Source organism: Haemaphysalis longicornis, unplaced genomic scaffold (genome assembly GCF_048455015.1).
Source record: "Haemaphysalis longicornis isolate Haplotype H1 unplaced genomic scaffold, Haemaphysalis longicornis Haplotype H1 scaffold_4, whole genome shotgun sequence".
Taxonomy (NCBI): domain Eukaryota; kingdom Metazoa; phylum Arthropoda; class Arachnida; order Ixodida; family Ixodidae; genus Haemaphysalis; species Haemaphysalis longicornis.
Genome location: NW_027526361.1, coordinates 40,132,919 through 40,149,972, shown reverse-complemented (window position 1 = coordinate 40,149,972; position 17,054 = coordinate 40,132,919). Strand labels below are relative to the sequence as shown.

Below are 17,054 nucleotides of genomic sequence, written 5' to 3'. Positions count from 1 at the left end.
TTTTTTTTACTGGCCATGCCAAGGATTCCTACTCCAGGAGGCATTCTCAGGCAACAATAACTGACGACAGTCCATTTAATCTCGGCTGATAGCACCGCGAAGTCGGAATTGCACCTAACTTCATTAGCCTCGGCAGAATGTTAGTGGAAGTTATTCTGTTAAAATAACAGCGCAAAACGTGACCATACCCCGCACTTGAGGCTGCTGCAAGCGGCCGCCGACAGGGGTACGCCCGCTTCCGTTCCACCACCTACGTCACATCCGGCAGCCGGTAATGGCCGCCTTTTCTGTTACTTTAGGTTCCAAAAACACCAATGTTCACGAGCCGTTTGCGTCGCCCGCGTTCCCGTTTGAAACGCGGTGGCTTCCATTGCGCACTCTTTTTAATGTTTACTAATCGCTGACACTATTTTTGCGTCGGCGAAAATTTGAGTGAAGTTAGCCTTCCCTTAACAACCGTAATCCCAGGGGCGCCACGAGACTACTTTGGGTAAGCTGGTAGTCCTAAATGCCTCGTTTCAGGAGAAACAAAATCCCGCGCTTATCTGTGCCATTATTAAAGCGAGGCTTTCACTGCGTCACGTATGGCGTCGCAAAAGAGGGAACGCACTGCAGAAAAGCCAACTTTACACATTGGGCTTCACAAAAGAACGATGATGGGGATAAGCAAGGCCACGTCAAGCTCCCCAAGAAAAAGAAAACCTTTCGCGCGGTCGCAATCGAATCCGAGTGTTCAGCGTTATGAAGCCGACTTTTGGTGGTGTTACGAATCGGCCAGCGCCGCCTTACCTTCCCGCATCACTCCTCGGCTGTGCGGCGAAGCCATTGCGTGCGCCTTTCAGCCGTCAGGCGCCAGCATGTTCATTTAAGTTTCGACAAGCCGGGCCAGACGCCTCGCTTTCAACGCGCTTCAAACTTCGACGGTTGCCGGCCCGGTGGGGCACGTTTCAACGCGCTTCAAACTCCGGCGGTTGCCAGCGGCACGTCGAGACTTGTTCAAGGACACAGAGGCCCCGCGATCTCAGCGGAGTCCTCCTCTCTCCCCTCTCTCGGACTCAACGTGCGCCGAGGCTACCGACTGTCACGAACTTTGGAAAGAGCGTTGTGTGTGTCTGTGACGTTCGTGGCGTGTTGCCACTTGTTGGCGTTTTGACCGTTACGGCTTTTGGGTATAAATAGAAGCCGCCCAAGCGCTGTAATTCATTCCTGTTTGAGCAGCGAATCCATGCTGTCGCTCTGCTCGAGTCCTGTATTGTAACCTCGCCCGTCGGGGCATTGTTTTTTTTTTTTTTTTTGGCTTCGGCTCACCTCTCGCTATGAAGTAAACAGTTACGTTAGCCTACGGCTTTGGACTTCTTCACGGCTGCAACAGCGGCTGGCCGCTCGCATCAAACACGCTACCACTCGTATGTTGGAGGCCACGGAGCTCGGATCGGGGCCCGGTCGCAACAACTGGTGTCAGCGCTGGGATGACACGGTTCGCAACAGTGGAGAGAGCAGAAGACGCCGCCCGTGCCAATGGACTCCTGGAATGAAAGAGCCAGCCTGAAGACTCTTTTCTAGAAAACAATAAAAATGTTTCCCCTCTCTCTCTCTAACTATCTCCGATTGCGCCATTTCGTAATGGTCGAAGCAGTTTGAATTACAGACTTTGACTTCCATTCAGGTTGCATGAAAGAAAGCTTCGCGTTTTAATCCTTGTTCGCTTAAGAAAGGGGCTTTGATTTTTTCCTATGTGTAAAAAAAAGAAACGTGTCTGACACCGAGAAAAGTAGCTTACCCCGAGTTTTTTTTTTCGAATATGTCTAACATATTTGACTCCAGAGCTGCTGGACTAGACTATGGGAGCAATAATGAGAAGCGTCATTAGCTATACAAACATCTGAATAACGCTGCACGTACTTTCGCCTTATTGATGTGCTGGGTATAGAGATTCCTTGAGCGTCGACAACGGGTACGTGCGGCTGCATCCGGAGGTCTGCCATCTTGTGTTGTTTTGTAGGGGCATTTCGCTTTTAAGATATTTGCCTCATAACATGCTTCCAATACCAGCCATCGGGTGGTTTCGATAATCATCATTACAGTGACAACAGTCGTAAAATCCAGAAAACTGGTGCTGACTGCATATCGACTTTATAGACTTTTACGGTAAAAGTCGTTTGGCTAACATATCATGGAGATGTGTCCCGAAAAAGCCAGAGCGGGGGGGGGGGGGGGGGCGCACACGCTTGTGAGAAAGAGACGTCCTTCACACCTCATACGAAACCTCGAGTGCACTCCTGGCATTGGAATACGGAATCGTGAAAGGCATGGAAGTCGAAGAAAATTCTCATGCTCGCGGATTACAGGCGGTTTCATTGCCGACTCGTGAGGCTACGAGCAGGATTCGCCAGCAGGGGAGTGAATTCATATGTACGTTTGTACGTACTAGTTCTTCGCGAGGACATGTTATAATGCAAACTCGGCAAACAGGCGTACAAGTAGGAGTCCACACTGGCGGCGACACGTGCTAGAACTCGTCACAGACTCCGCCGAATAAAGCTTACGAACGTTTTACAAGAGGATGGCAGACCTTGATTTTTAAAGACGATAGTCTTTCTTGGGCTACTTAAACCCAGAAATTTTGGTCTGTCTGTATGTCTGTCTGCCTGTCCGTCTGTCTGTCTGTGACTCGATTCAGCCACCCGGCCAAAGTAAAACAATGCCTGCGCAATAGTCTTATATAGTCACAGATAAATGCACCCGTCTAAGTCCGGTGTAATGTTCATACTTGTCAATATTGTTGAAGAACAACAAGGCATTACGCATATATAAGACAAAAAATTAATACAGAAGTGATATTTGCAGCGTTCCTTTATAAAAAATCGTACAAGTTTGATTTTGGCGAGAGAAAATACTTCATCAAATGAAGAAAAAAATAACACTCCGCCGTCGCCTGCTGTCGCCCGCACCATATAGCTTCTGGCGGCATTTGAAGAAATCAAGTGGCAAGAGTTACGAAAGGTTCCACTAGATAGGTTCCACGTTCTGCTTGGAACGCACGTGGACTAGGGAAACACGGTTCTATAAACGTTGAAGTAGGGCGCCTCGATTCACACGCGTCATCGCCGTACGGCAGCGTTGGCATCGAGACACTCGGTTTGGAGCAGTGTAACGCGGGAAATTTAAAATGATTTAAGCAAACCTTTGGCGTCTTTACCTTGGGAGGAGCGCGACGCAACAGGAACAACATGAGAGGTGAGCGGGAAAGCGAAGGGAGGCAGTTACTTGGCAAAAGTCGATAAAGATATCGTCTTTTGACGACATTTGCAACGAAAGGAGCAGATACGCGGCCAATTTTTTCACTTCCCCTCCACGTTTCAAAGTTATGTGCAAGCATGTGTAACATACTTCACGAAACAAAAATGAATGTCAAAGTTTCGCTTCTTTGTTTCGTGGCATCGAACGTACTTTATCCTGTACTCATATGGCACTCGTTAGATTTGTCAACTGATGCGCATATTTTATTTCTAATTACGCATGAAAAAATAAAATCAATGCACCGAAGAATGTTCGGTTAGAGAGAGAGAGAGGGGAGGAAGCCTTTATTAGAAGAAAGGCGGGCTCTCAGACGGTTGTGGGGAGCGGGTTTAAGGATGCACAAAGATAACTGGTAAATAGTATGGATACCGCATTTAATTGTCGTGAAGCTGCTTAGAATTTCAGTTTCTTAGTGTTTCATATTATTGTGTATAATTGTGAGTCAATACACTATTTACAGGAGAGTTTCAGAAACATGAGTAAATATCTTTGTTCGGTGCCCATGGAAGACCCCATCAATCTACGTATTTCCACAAAAGCAGGGCTTGTCATAGAAGGTCAGACGATCGAATGAAACAACAGCAAGAACAAAAGGCTAAAGGGAGGATTCGTGTCAAACATTTATTCACAACATGCTTACACGCGCACACTCTTATGTATATTCTACTTTACACAGGCGCTTCTGAACTCGAAATATAAAAGTAAAAACACTGTATACCCGGGTACCCAGAGGCCTAGAGTGGTCTTACAAGAAGGAACGTATTTATAACAGTGCTCAGCAGGAACGGCAAGACAATGATAACACACATGCGCAAGTTTGAAAATCGGCCGCTCGGACGGTGGTAATTACATTGCCTAAAAGGAAACTCCGCTATTATTTCTTCCCCATATGTATCGAAGCGCAGGTTTTCACAAAGGATAAAAGTATGTACACTTGAATGATAACGTATCTTTAATCTTACAAATACATATGAATTCATTGTTCATGGTCTTATTTGAAATGGAAAGATAGCGGCGAGGCTGAAGGGACCAGAGACAATCTACTGGAACAGTTTTTTTTTACTTTCGAGAGATAAATAGGGAGAGCTCGAATAAACGGGTGTAAATTCCCTGTTCTTGCATACGTTTGTTGGTGTGGGGGTATAAATAAAAGCTGTGTTATGGTCCACTGGAATTGTGGCCGGTAAATACTTTGCCTTTTAATTATTTTATGTTCGTGCATGCAGGTTGAATTGATACACACTAAGATTTTTGTCAGACGAGAGTGAGGGAGAGATGTGGAGATAGAAGGGCGGAGAAAAATAAGGCTGACACATTGAAAGGCATCGTAATGAATTTTTAAACCTGATGACTGAAGAGGTATTAGTTTCATATTTTCATAGACAGTGCGACGCATGCGAGATGTGCCGCTTGGCGAAGGAAGTTATGCTCAATGCCAGTCGCATAAACCGCAGACAACACCAATTAATATAGTATTTTTGCGCGAATCGGGTAGAAAAACAAGTGGGCTCCGTCATTTATGCATACGGTTTTGTTCGCCCTCATTACTTTATTCCGCTGTTGCCATGAAGGCTGTACCTCGCCGAGTGGAAATGTTTGTTGCCCACCGCAAATAATCCAGGAAACCTTCCTCATTACTGCCCTCATCTTCCTCATCTCTTGTACGCTGCCAGGGCTAGATGCTCGGCCCTCATTGCTTTCTACACTGGTTTATCTCCTCCCAGTTATAAGCTGTCACCGACGGACTTCGCTAGTGTTGCGGAAAAGGCAGTTAAAAATTAGCCGTATCTCATTTATAGCTTCGAGATATATGTAACTTCAAGATATGTTAGCTTATTTGTACCTTCAAGATACCTATGAAGTGGGGATACCCATGAAAAGACCAGGATTGCTCATAGCATGCGAGCAAACTGTGCAAAGTGCCATTTTTAGGATTGAGACGTCTTCTTATGATATGTTCTTGAGACAATATCGTTACGTGGGTAATGCTAGTTTCGAGATATTTCCGACATACTGAGTTCTACAGAGAAACAATTTCGTTTGTACACCTCTTCCCCCTTCTCCCCTCACGCTCTCTCTCCTATCCAAAAAAAAATATCTGCCTCGCAGCGGAAGCTTCCTTAGGGACTTTTCTTTACAGTGGAAAGGAAATGTTAGGGAAAAAAATAGCGGAGCTCCTGTATGAGGGCGCAAGGGGGCAATGAAGTATGTACAAGTTGGCCTCGAGCCAGTGCATTGAATTGAAGAACAGTGCCCTGTAAAAATATTCTGCTTAGTGATCGGGGTCGAGGGTGTCGCAGAAGAGACGACTTGGCAACTGTTTAGTGTTGTGGCACTTCTTGACATTTCATGATAACGTTGGGAGCTGTGCTTACATACATACACCGTCGAGGTAAGTTTCACTACTCGGTCCTCTTTCACGTAGTTAGCTTCTTACTGCTCATATATGCAACTTATAGCTCAGAGAGTTATGCGCTGTTCTAACAACTTTAGAATTCGCATTTGATAGTAACGTGAGAAAAAAAGAGAAAACAAACCGGGTGAGAGATCGGTAAACCTTTACCAATAGGAGCTTCAATGCTGCAATGCAAACTTACGCAGCTAGTGTGGGTTACATTTTTGACTCTTGTACACAACTTGAAAAACTAAGTTCATGAAAAATACAAAAGCATACGTCATGCATGCCTAGATAAATTTGAGCGTTCTTTTTTCTTGTATTTTTGGAAGGCCGAATAAGATCGGATAGAACGTTCTAAAGGTTAAAAGCTGTCTTAAATGCTCCCAAAATTTTCGCGAAACTGCAGCCGATAGAGTTTATCGCTGGAGACAGTTCAAATCGTGCTGCGTTCCCCACATATTGGTGTTTAAAGTTCAAACATCAGCATCGAGCGGTGAAATAATCTGATTGTTTGCAGACAAGCTCATTTCTACACCCTTCTAGGCCTTTTTTCTTTCTGCAGCTGCCGCAGTGGTACCGGTGAGTGAGGTCATTTCCCATAATGCCGTTACGATCGAGCCGTTCCGAACATTTCCAAGCATCCATTCGGCCACAGGTCACGAAACTGTGCACGTTGACGATCCCTTTGTACGACCGGTGTCGTCAAAACCTGCAAATGAAATGAACAAGAAATGTGCAGTCAACAATAATACTTAAAATATGGCGTATACAGTTCTGCTGTTCTCAAGGCAATATTTGGATTGCGGCGGCAGGCGTCATTTAGAGAATTTCATTGCTTCGGTAAACAAGCTGACTTTCAGGACGAAATACAGCAGCAAGTTGGGTTAAAAGGAAGTGCTGTAAACAGTTTTATCCCCCCGAGAATCGGATTCTGTGCGAATAACCTGGATATAGCGAAATATTCCCTCACGATCTCTATTTTCTGTGTTTGGAAGAAGAAAGATGTTAGTCGCTTTTCTCTCCAAGTTTTACGCTTAAGTGGCTGGAAATAAGCTTTCAAATATACTCACGTCGTCTTCATGGCAATTTTGAACTTCACGAAGTTCGCACACTTGAGTATAGTGTGCCGGTGCTTACAACTATTCGCCGAACGCTAATACCACCAATAAGAGAACTACGTTGAGTGTAGCTCTTCTTAAGGCGTTTTTACAGCTTTAGAGCAACATGTTCAGTGTTATACACTCATAATTGCTTGCAAGTCCACCCTCAGGTGGCCGTCCATCAGGTGCGCATATTCAACCTTAGCGATGGGTTAAAAGTTCCTTCGTGGCATACTTTTTTGGTGAAGGAACGCAGATGACCGAGTGTTACGAATGTGAACACAAGAATACTTGCATAAAAATGACCATTTCTGGAAATTTGTAGCTGAACTTGGTCGCAGGCAAATAAACCCGCAGTTATCCGCACCGGATATGCCAGTTTCACAGAGAACTGAAAGCTTCTAATGCAAGGTGATCTGTGCTTTACGCATAACATTATGAAAGCTATCACGTCAACTTCAGCATACCCCAACTGTCGACGCAATATTTGCAATTATAAGGTTTTTGAATGGCACAAGGTTATTCCCCGAATGATGATATGAAGCCAAATATTTCTCTGGTTTTCGCGATTTGTTAATCAATCAGTGTATACTTTTGAGCAGAGATTATTAAGTGGTTCTGCCTTGCCTCTAAATCTCAGTCACTGTGGGGTCTTTAAAAGCTGAGGCGTAATGAACGAGTGCAACTGATGTCTCAGTAACGGCGGCAGCGAAAACCGAAACTGCGTCTAGGTTATTCACACGCCTCACCTTCCAGCTTGGAGATTATCTTTTCCCCCGCTTCTGCAGAGGAAACCAGGAGCAGGTCTTTGACAACGCTCACAGGCACGCGCTTCTGGTGATGTGCCTCCGCCGACTCAACCAGCCGCCTCAGGTTTTCCTGCAAAACCAAGTCACGCTCTTATACACATTTTGTTCTTATACGTCCCCTCTTTCTTTACTTATATGGGATCCTGACACTACAGGTAGTTTTGGCTGCAAAGTTTTTGTCGGTCGATTATTGGTCGTTGGTGAGCGTTCAGCAAATAGTAACAAACCATTGTCAACCCGATTCGGAAAAGTCGAGAAAATTTTATCTAAAGATGTTTACAACGAATTCATAGTGCTGCCTAACTTTGCTAAGAATTTGATGCGCCCTTATGCATAGAGTTTCATACTAATATATACTAAAGGAAAATCTGGCGCCACTGTCTGGGGGATCCGCGCTTTAGCGAGCGTTCCGTGAGAGTGTCAGGCACGTTCCACGTGTCCTTGGCATGGTTCACGAACAGGCTGAAAAGTTGCCTTTGGCTGCAGAAAAGCGACAATGTCACTGTAGAAGATAATTCAAATTTGTTTTGTTACTATAAAATTGAACCTCCAAAAAAGTTTATTTGTCAGGGATTGTTTAGAAGCTTCATGCAAGATGAACAAAAAAAAACGTTCTTTTTTGTTGATTTTGGCTTCGAAAGAAAAAAGAAGCCATATGCCTAGCTAAGCCAAGTAGGCGAGGAACGTCGCTATCTGCAATGGCGCCGCCCACGGCGGCCCGCGATGGCAGTGTCAGATTTCTTTCTAGTATCTGCTAGCATGAAACTTTATGTCGTCATGTACTTTCACACATTTTATGCTGCATTAAATAACCCAACAAGCACAGGAGATTTCGGGAGATTTTCTGGGAAAGTTGTGAGGAGTTTCCTTTAAAACGTGAATGTGGTTTCAATTGCAGATCCTCTTTGTTGCAGATCCTCTTTGAATTTGCACAGAGTGCAAATTCAAATTTAACCTTCCGCTTTTTCTGAAATCGAGAGTAATGAACGCAGCCTACAATTTGCGGGTGTTCAAGATTCGTTGACCGTACCAGTTTCTGGTTCTGGCGAGCCTGTTGTTTCTTCATGAGGAGTAGCTCGACGATGATGCTTTGCTTGTTCGGGTCGACGTTCTGTGCACATGAAAGAACGGAGGACAGTATTACTCCGGAGAAGAACCACCTTACACTCATTACATTCTCGCTACACGCTTAAGCCTGTAAGCTGGGCTAGTTTGTTGTTAGTACTGTAAATATAGGAAGCTCAAAATAAACAAGGACCAAGCGCAGAGAAGACACAGGACGACCGCTAAGAAGGATTAGCCCATATAATTGTACAGGTCAAAATGCACCAAAAAGCGTAACTTTAAAGGCGGAAAGCTGGGCTCGTTAGTTGCTAATTGTACTGCGAGGCAACGCCAACGGAGAGCAGGCCGGGTGCATCATACTCCCTTTTTTAATAATTGTGCTTCTTGTTCAAACAAAGGAGTAGGGTGCCACCGGTACAGAATTATTGCGTGATACAGCATCATTGCACAATACAGCAGTATTCCGCACGCACCACAATGATGCGCGATACGACGCAGCGTTCCCGATAGGGCATTTACAATGCGGTGTTTTTTCTACTAGTACGAACATAGTTTAGTTTTTGTGTGTAGTGAAGGGCTTCAAGACATTGCGGACGTGATGACAGATGCAAGTCCTCTCCTAAGCCTGACAGAGATGCGGGAAGAAGAGAGAAAAGTGTCCCAGCATCTATTACGTTCTGTTCTTTTGAAGTTGTTTTCTGATATTTGATAGATGGAAGTCCAACAGGCAATGCAGCCGGTCACTTAGCGCCCGATTAGCTTATCATTCCCCTTCGTCGAGGAGCGTTCCGAGATGGGCGCTTGTATATAGAGCGGTATGAAGCGTTACTAGCAACAGTGCTTATTCACCCATTATGCTGGGAGTGCGCCTAGAGGAGCGGGTTCTGCTAGGAATGCGCCCCCACCCTTCCGTTGATACGGAATCCATTCATGAGCACGTTGGTCTGGTTGAGGAGGTCCTCCTGGAAATTCTGCTTCAGCATCCTGCCCTTGGGGCGGATTCCCTCCGCAGGCACGGGCTCCACCTGGACGCCCCACACCGAGATGGCCACGTACGAATCCGACAGGTACTCCACCAGCTGGGCGTCGTGGAGGAGTAGAAAAGGAAAAGACTCCATTAACAAAGAAACAACGACTGCAACAACAACAACAACGACGATGACACCGACAACGACAACCATAACAACAACAATAACAACAGCAACAGCCATAACAAGAACCATGACAACAACAACCATAAAAACCATAATAAGAAAGACAGAAACAACAGCAACGACAACAACCATAACAACAACAGCAACAACAACAAACATAAATGTAATTGGAAAAGTATATTTATCAACAAAAAAAGGTGAACCTTATTGCAACCACGTTTATGCAAAGCACCCGTTTTTATCATTTAGTTTGCTTACCATTTAGTTGTTTATGCGGGTAAGTTACCATTTAGTTTGGTGATGCGGGTCAGATGTATCCAGTTTTATCTTCGGATCGTTCTTATTTCAAGAACGACGCTTTCATTTTGTGCGCTGTTTATATTTATCACATTATGTTAAAGCTCCCACAGCGGTAAAAGTGATCAGCAACATTCGGGGAACATTCAAAATGCAACAAGTAGAATTGAATTCATTATATAAAACTGTGTCAATGTCGCTTCCTTCACGGGGCCAAAACGTAGTGAGCAGGCTGTCGGGGTATGCTGGAGGACAGATGCCTTTCCATAAGGAATATTTATAAACACCGTTTAACTACTTCAGCTCCTTGAGGTCTTTATACCCCATGTAATGAATGTGGACTTCAACATGCATGCAATTAACACCTATGAGTAATCCTGCGCGTTGAGTGCACCCGTCTTCCCACCAACAAACTTTTCCATCACTACAGAGCGATAGGAGAGAAAGTTGGGCAGTTGCCAGCTCGAAGACAAAGAAGCCGTGGCCGCACACCGCTCGTAGTTCTTTGTCATCCCTCAGCCCCAATTTTTTTTTCTGAATAAACCTTTAAAATTACAATTGGCACACAGTAACCATTCGAACATAACTCATTTTTCGTTCTTGTCGCGAATCCAGGTGCGTGTTACATCTCACGACACTTAATCCAGTGAAGCCTAAGGGCGACGGGGACGAAAGATCGCACCCCAAATTTTTCTGCCATTCTTATTATTCAGCTATTGATTGTAGAGTGCGGCATGCACAACCTCCAAGAAAGGCAAAGGTTTTGAAGAAAGTTCCGTTGATCTCCGGGCCTACACTCAAGTTCTAGGTAATCGTAAAGGTGTCAACAAGCGATGGAATCTTTCATTAGCTTGCATACACTGCTGAATCAGTTGAATCAGCTTGAATCAGTGGAATCAGTGCTGAAATCAGAGCTTAGGCATGCGCAAAGCTCATTCTTCCGCGTCGTGCGACACACTGAGAGCTGCCCTTGGACGAAGCCGGTGTCTCGTGTTCCTCTGCCGCCAACCAGTCGAAAAATGCACGACACACCAAAATTCCCGCAGCTAAAGAGCTTGCGAACCATGTGCACAAATACAAACCAGATTGGACTACAGAAAAGAGACGACATTCACGCTCCTCTTATCCCTTTCGTAGCTCGCAGTCAAGCAGGGAAAAATTTAGGCCGATATATGGCGGAAGGATATTCCTTTCTCAGCAAAAATAAACTTGAATAAGACGACAAAAATAGCGCCTAATGTTATTATGAACCCATGTGGAGTCGCTGCTGTATACTATAGATAGTGCGTTTAGCGCTAAATACGCCCCGTATTGTTTTGTCTTTTCAACTCGAGCAATATACCATGGCTGTAAGCTTCTAATGCTTAATGAATTGACATTGATATACATAATTTTATTTGCACACCGTATCCGTTAAATAAACTTCAGTAAATTCCCTTTAGTACCCCTTTAACCTATATTTCGGGCCCTTCAGCGCATTCGTTTTCGTCATATTATCGAAAGAACAATGACTAGACCTTTCAGAATTTTTTTCTATAAATAACTACCTTGTCATAGCTACCTCAATAGTTTGTTTCTATTATTGTAGTGCGTACTTAAGACTTTGGCCTTACCTCAACAGTTGCCGGACGATAGGAAAATGTCTTTGTGTGATTGAAATCGGGGTCCGAGGTACCAGAAACAGCCTCTGTGACAGTGTCTTCTTTGTCCTTGAACATGCGATATTTGCACCTAATATCCTGAATAGGAAAGAAAATTGAAAAAGATTTAAAAAAATGCACCATTGCAAGAAGTCATGATACTAAATGCCAATAATCTGCTTGCAGAAAGCTGCAGCTTGAGGTCTCCCCTATGAAGACGTGTGAAATTATACATAAAGTCTCAACGAGTGACGATCTCACCGAACTTTACTTCAGAAGAATACAACTATACAGGAAAAAAACTTCCTAGTTTGTTATATTGTATGACACAAATATAAAACTGTTTATGTTTGGTACCTTAAGCCTGCTACCACAACATCAGAGCACTACGGCAATTATGAGAGAAAGACACGCGTGCTTGCATGTCTGCAGTACATCTGTCATTGACGTAAGGGAAAGCGTTTCGGTATCTTATTAACGGTATATTGTTATATTTACAGAATTTTATTCACCCTTCTCAACAGCATTAAAACTTTCCGTAAGAACAAACCCGATATGTGTAATGTCTCCGTTACACGTGCTCTAATGGATGAACGGAAAATAGAATGTAGCCTTATCTTCATAAATTCCGTGGCTAATTTGGTCATCCATCTAGGGGCCTCAAGAAACAACAATGTTGCTTCAGCTCATTAACCAAGTCAAGACCAGATATGTTTTGATTTGACCAATACTCTCGGGAAAACGGGTTTGGTAAAAACATCGTAACTTTAATTTTTGCCTAAACGTAATTGCAATTCTTAGTTTTTTCGGTTATGCCAAGTTGAGACAAAATGATAATTTATGACGCAAGCACGGTGCTTGAAGGGGTAAAGCGCTTCGGAATCGCCTGGTTAGATTCGTTAGCGCTGACCATCGTAGCTCACCGTAAATCTTTTTGGCAGAGAACGGCAGTGAAGGATGCGCACAACGAAGTTAAGGTCTCGTCCCACAAGTTCTCCGGGACTGTCTAAATAAACATTGTCTTCCTCCGTGTATTCACGTCCGGAATCCGAGCAGGGTATCATTTCAACCTGCGAACAAAACAAATGAAGAAAGAGGGTGGCGCCATTTTAAACGAGAAAAAGTATAGGCTGGTGTTGTGTAGCGATGTAACGGACACTATAAATAACATTTCAACTCGGTAACTGCCACTGTCCCACTTTGTCGACACAAGAGCTTAGCTGCATGATCTTCAGTAATTTCCTCCTATAATGTAATTCTCTTGCGTTTGTGTGTGTTCGGCTCGTTTCCCCCTTTTCAATAGTGCATCGCCACGTGACCCAACATTCAAAATTTTGCTCCTTACAAAACATAGCTTAGAGAAGCGAATGTGTCGCCAACAGAAGAAGGAAGCCACTGATAAGCACCAGTCTGCTTCGAAATGTCTGAAGCGTCTGAAAGAATACTCAGCCACGAAGTGTTCTTTTGCTGTAAACAGTTGTTTGCCCACTTGGCATGATCTATACAGTGTTGTTAGTCTGAACCATTGCTGGCGCTAAGCGTGGCATAGACGGGGAAGTACACAAACGATTGAAAAGCACTCTACCAACTGTTTTTTTCACTCACAACAACATAGCTTATATGGAAACATTCAGATGATGTGACAGAAAAGGGTAATCATCCTCGAAGAATAAAAAAAGCGGATATACAATATTCATCATTGCGCGTGCGTTGGTCTACGTACCGTCTAGTAATGCTATTTCCGTTGTCGTCAACGCAATCGATGACTCACTAGCACAGTCTTTTTCTTTTCGAATTGCCACCGATTGCATTGACGACAACGGAAATAGCATTGCTAGATGGTTTGTAGGCCAACGCACAGGCAATAATGAATATTCTATTTCTTTTATTTTGTTCTTCTAGAATAATTACCCCTTCCTGTCCGAATTTTTCGGTATAAGCTATGATGTTTATGTGAATAAAAAACCAGTTGGTTGTGTGCGCTTCACTCATTTGTGTACTTCTTCTCTGACCATATGTCCCGCTTAAAGCCAGCAATGGTTCAAGATAAAAACAAACTAGCCCCATTCCAAGCCCGTGTTGTTAGTGAGTGACATGTCGTCCTAGGCTCCAGTGTAATTACAAATATTTAACTTCGCGTAGGTTTCCATGCTTTATCACACTTCACGTGTCCAGGTTACTTCCTTTGGTAGTACAAAAAGAGCCCACTAGAAGTATTAGGTTCAGAAAATTACTCCAACCTAAAGAGAAAGGAGAACGTGCAAGAACTCAGCGCAACCCATCTTCAACCATAAAAGAAGAAAGACAAGCTCACGTTAAGGATTCCAGCTTCTTGTCCTTTGAAGTTGATGATTTCTAGCTGCTCCTTTAGATCCACCTGCGTTAAGTGCGGACTTGACTCGAAACAGTGCTTTCATTTTTACAAGCAGCCGCTGTAAGGTACAACGCTGCCGTACAAGAGGAAAGAAAGAAATTCTGCAAAAAATTGTATTGCTTACCATGTAAGCTAATGGCTGTAGGTAGACCTGAACTGTTCCTATTCTGACTTCGGAATTCGGATCTTCAAGGAAAGGGTCCCGATCCTGCAAGCATGTTGGTGTTAGTCTCAACAGGCATGACGTACGGTTTGCCCTTAGAACAAAGAATGGCGCAAAACGTATTTAATTCGATTTACCTCGTCAACTTCCCACTCTTCGCCGTTCTCGTGCTTGTTGTACATTTCCTTCATGGCGTATACGCGGCTCAGGAACTTTTCTTTCGTCCAGTCGAACTCCTGCTCTGACTTGAGGTTTCTGACTCTGACGTAAACCTTGAACAGTGTCACGAATGTACGTGAGGGTTAGGTGTCATTGCCCCATTAACGCCAACACGAATAAATACGTGAGGGGGGAACTACTTTAGAGCCGAGGGGCGGAAGCAGAGGGAAAATCAAGGAAAACTTAGAACTTCATGTTGGTGAACAAACAGACGCGAAAGGTGCAAATTTGAAATGTGAAAAAAAAAGCAGTGGAATTACGGGGAAGAGCGAGGAAACGAAGCTGGTGAAGTTGACAGCTTAAATTTTTTTTTTTTTTTGGGGGGGGGGGGGGGGGGGGGACTAGAGGCTGTATTATAATTGCGAAAAACCTTCCCCTTCCCGCCTTCCCCACCGAATGAATATATCCTTCTGACAGCTGCCCAGAAAGAGTGATCAACAACATCAATTATTATTTCTGCAAACGTATCTTTTACTTGCATTTAAGAAGGAGAAGCTCTGGAGATAATAACCGCCCTCCTCCACCAAAAAAAAAAAAAAAACAACCATTTCCAGCCTCCTCCCCGAAAAAAAGACTCTCGAAGTTCACTAAGAAAAGCGTGGAATACAAAGCAAGTGCTACCACAAGGCTTGCGTTTAAGACTTCCGCACAATCAAACGCATCCCTCGTTTCTGCCAAAAGGTATTACAGCCTACCTACAGTGGAATCTAGTTAAACCGCGCCCGCATAAGCCGTAGTTCCTTTTTATATGTAGTTAAGCCGAATACCTTCAGGTTTCCTTTTAACCTAATACGTTCGGATAAACCGTAGTGCCGGTTAGTGGGCACTTTCTTCGCGTCCCCGTCAGGAACGGTTTAACGAGGTTCCACTGAATATGCTATAAAAGATATTCGAAGCTGCCCCCCGACTTACCTCGGTCCTCCCGAGCTGCTTTCCAAGTAGCTGAGGGGAAACGAGCAAGACCTCAAAGTGTACTCCCCTGTCTAGTTCCGAACTCATTGCGTTTGCTTCGTCGATTTTCGGCAACACCTCGATCAGGTCCCGATTTAACAGTGCAGTTTCTGCGGGTGGGAAGAAAAAAAAAACATCGTCGACAGCGAACAACTGGAAACTGGCAAGATTTATGATGGCTGTGTTTTAAATTAATCAATCACATCGGGTTGTGTTACGTCAATTTATCTTTGGAACAGATCACACCGTACTGTTTACTAATAACACAGCTCAACAGTCTCCTACCTAGGGAGTCGTCCTCCTGTAGCTTGATTCCAGCCCTCAGAGCGATTTCTTCCTGGGCCATTTCGTATGTGACCTCAGGGTACTTCGAAGTGTCGCCTTTGTCGTGCTGCCTCGGGTTGACAAAGAGAAAAAGTTGGGTCTGGCCGAAAACTATCCTGAGTCAAGGAATAAAATGACAGCACCAACGATCATGTGTCACGTGATAGCATCAGTACGACAAATACCTATCTAGCGAAAAGATTTTCTTCTTGCTCAGTTTGGTGCCATGGGAAAAAAATAGGGAGAATAAATAACTGACCTGTCATTGTGATGGAGTGTGACCGGGGACGTAATTCTTGTGCCGTTAACGAGAATCTTCGCCTCCGGACAGCCTCTGTCAAGAGTGACTTCCGTGTCCGTCCTTCTGATGACAGCGTGCTTGTCTTGCATTCTGGTGAGTCAATTTACCAGCACAAAAGCACCAAATAAATCTTACGAAATAAAAATGGCAGCATCTCCACTCCGTGGATGATGGCGAGGGTGCGGAGTACAGGCACTCGAAATGGCATCCGATTGGCGCCCCGACCGTAATTCGGTTTGAGCCGTGAGTTGCACCTTGATTATTCCTTAAATGAAACTGCAACTCACGGCTCAAATCAAATCTCGCTTGATTTTCGCTTCGTGGTGGTCTGCGCACGGATGGATGCGGACGGACATTGTGAGGTCCTAAGGTACTCCGCACCGTTACAGGCGAGGAAGTAAGCCATTTGACTCTCGGGTGGTGCTAACTCATGGTCGTAGCCCAATGAGTAAGACGACTACTCTATGTCCGGTCTTCCAGGCGCAGGCTCGAATCCTGCCGGCGCCTGCGTGATTTTTTTCGATTGTAAATGCTATGCGCACGGACGCGGACGGACATTGGGCTGTCCTAAGGTACTCCGCCCCTAATATAACCGATACATCAGACCTTAAAAAGTGAAGTGCGCACAACGTGAATGAGTAAAAAGAATATATGAAAGTCTAGTAATACAAAACACTGAAATTAAAAAATAAAAACAAAATCATGAAGCCGCGACGGGTGTTTCGTTACTAGTTTAACTGCATTGCCTAAGTTCCGTTGCTCCATATTCTTCTTATTTAGAGTTGCAAAAGTGCAACTAAAACATGCGCTGAACGACATTTACAAAACAGGAAACACCCACGTGCAGAGCAAAGATATTTCAATACTTGAATAGAAGACGGATGGATGGTGGCAGAAAACAAACTTAGTTCACTTTTGTTGCGAGAAATGATATAAATCTTCCAGGAGATAACGTTATA

The 17,054-nt window shown here is 44.2% G+C and overlaps 1 protein-coding gene across 1 annotated transcript in view; it reads right to left on the bottom strand.

Moving 5' to 3' along the window:
• Positions 1 to 3,931: 3,931 nt before the first annotated feature.
• Positions 3,932 to 17,054, bottom strand: part of LOC144178536 (kinesin-like protein KIF28) — a 31,986-nt gene continuing 18,863 nt past the window's right edge. Inside the window, exons 13-24 of the mRNA XM_077706467.1 lie at positions 16,054 to 16,185; positions 15,756 to 15,910; positions 15,432 to 15,580; positions 14,438 to 14,572; positions 14,262 to 14,345; positions 14,078 to 14,140; positions 12,687 to 12,833; positions 11,737 to 11,862; positions 9,578 to 9,751; positions 8,638 to 8,718; positions 7,548 to 7,677; positions 3,932 to 6,407 (exon numbers count right to left, since the gene is read on the bottom strand). Of these exons, the coding sequence (XP_077562593.1) occupies positions 6,355 to 6,407; positions 7,548 to 7,677; positions 8,638 to 8,718; positions 9,578 to 9,751; positions 11,737 to 11,862; positions 12,687 to 12,833; positions 14,078 to 14,140; positions 14,262 to 14,345; positions 14,438 to 14,572; positions 15,432 to 15,580; positions 15,756 to 15,910; positions 16,054 to 16,185 (1,429 nt within the window). The 3' untranslated portion in view covers positions 3,932 to 6,354. The remainder of the gene's footprint in view (positions 6,408 to 7,547; positions 7,678 to 8,637; positions 8,719 to 9,577; positions 9,752 to 11,736; positions 11,863 to 12,686; positions 12,834 to 14,077; positions 14,141 to 14,261; positions 14,346 to 14,437; positions 14,573 to 15,431; positions 15,581 to 15,755; positions 15,911 to 16,053; positions 16,186 to 17,054) is intronic.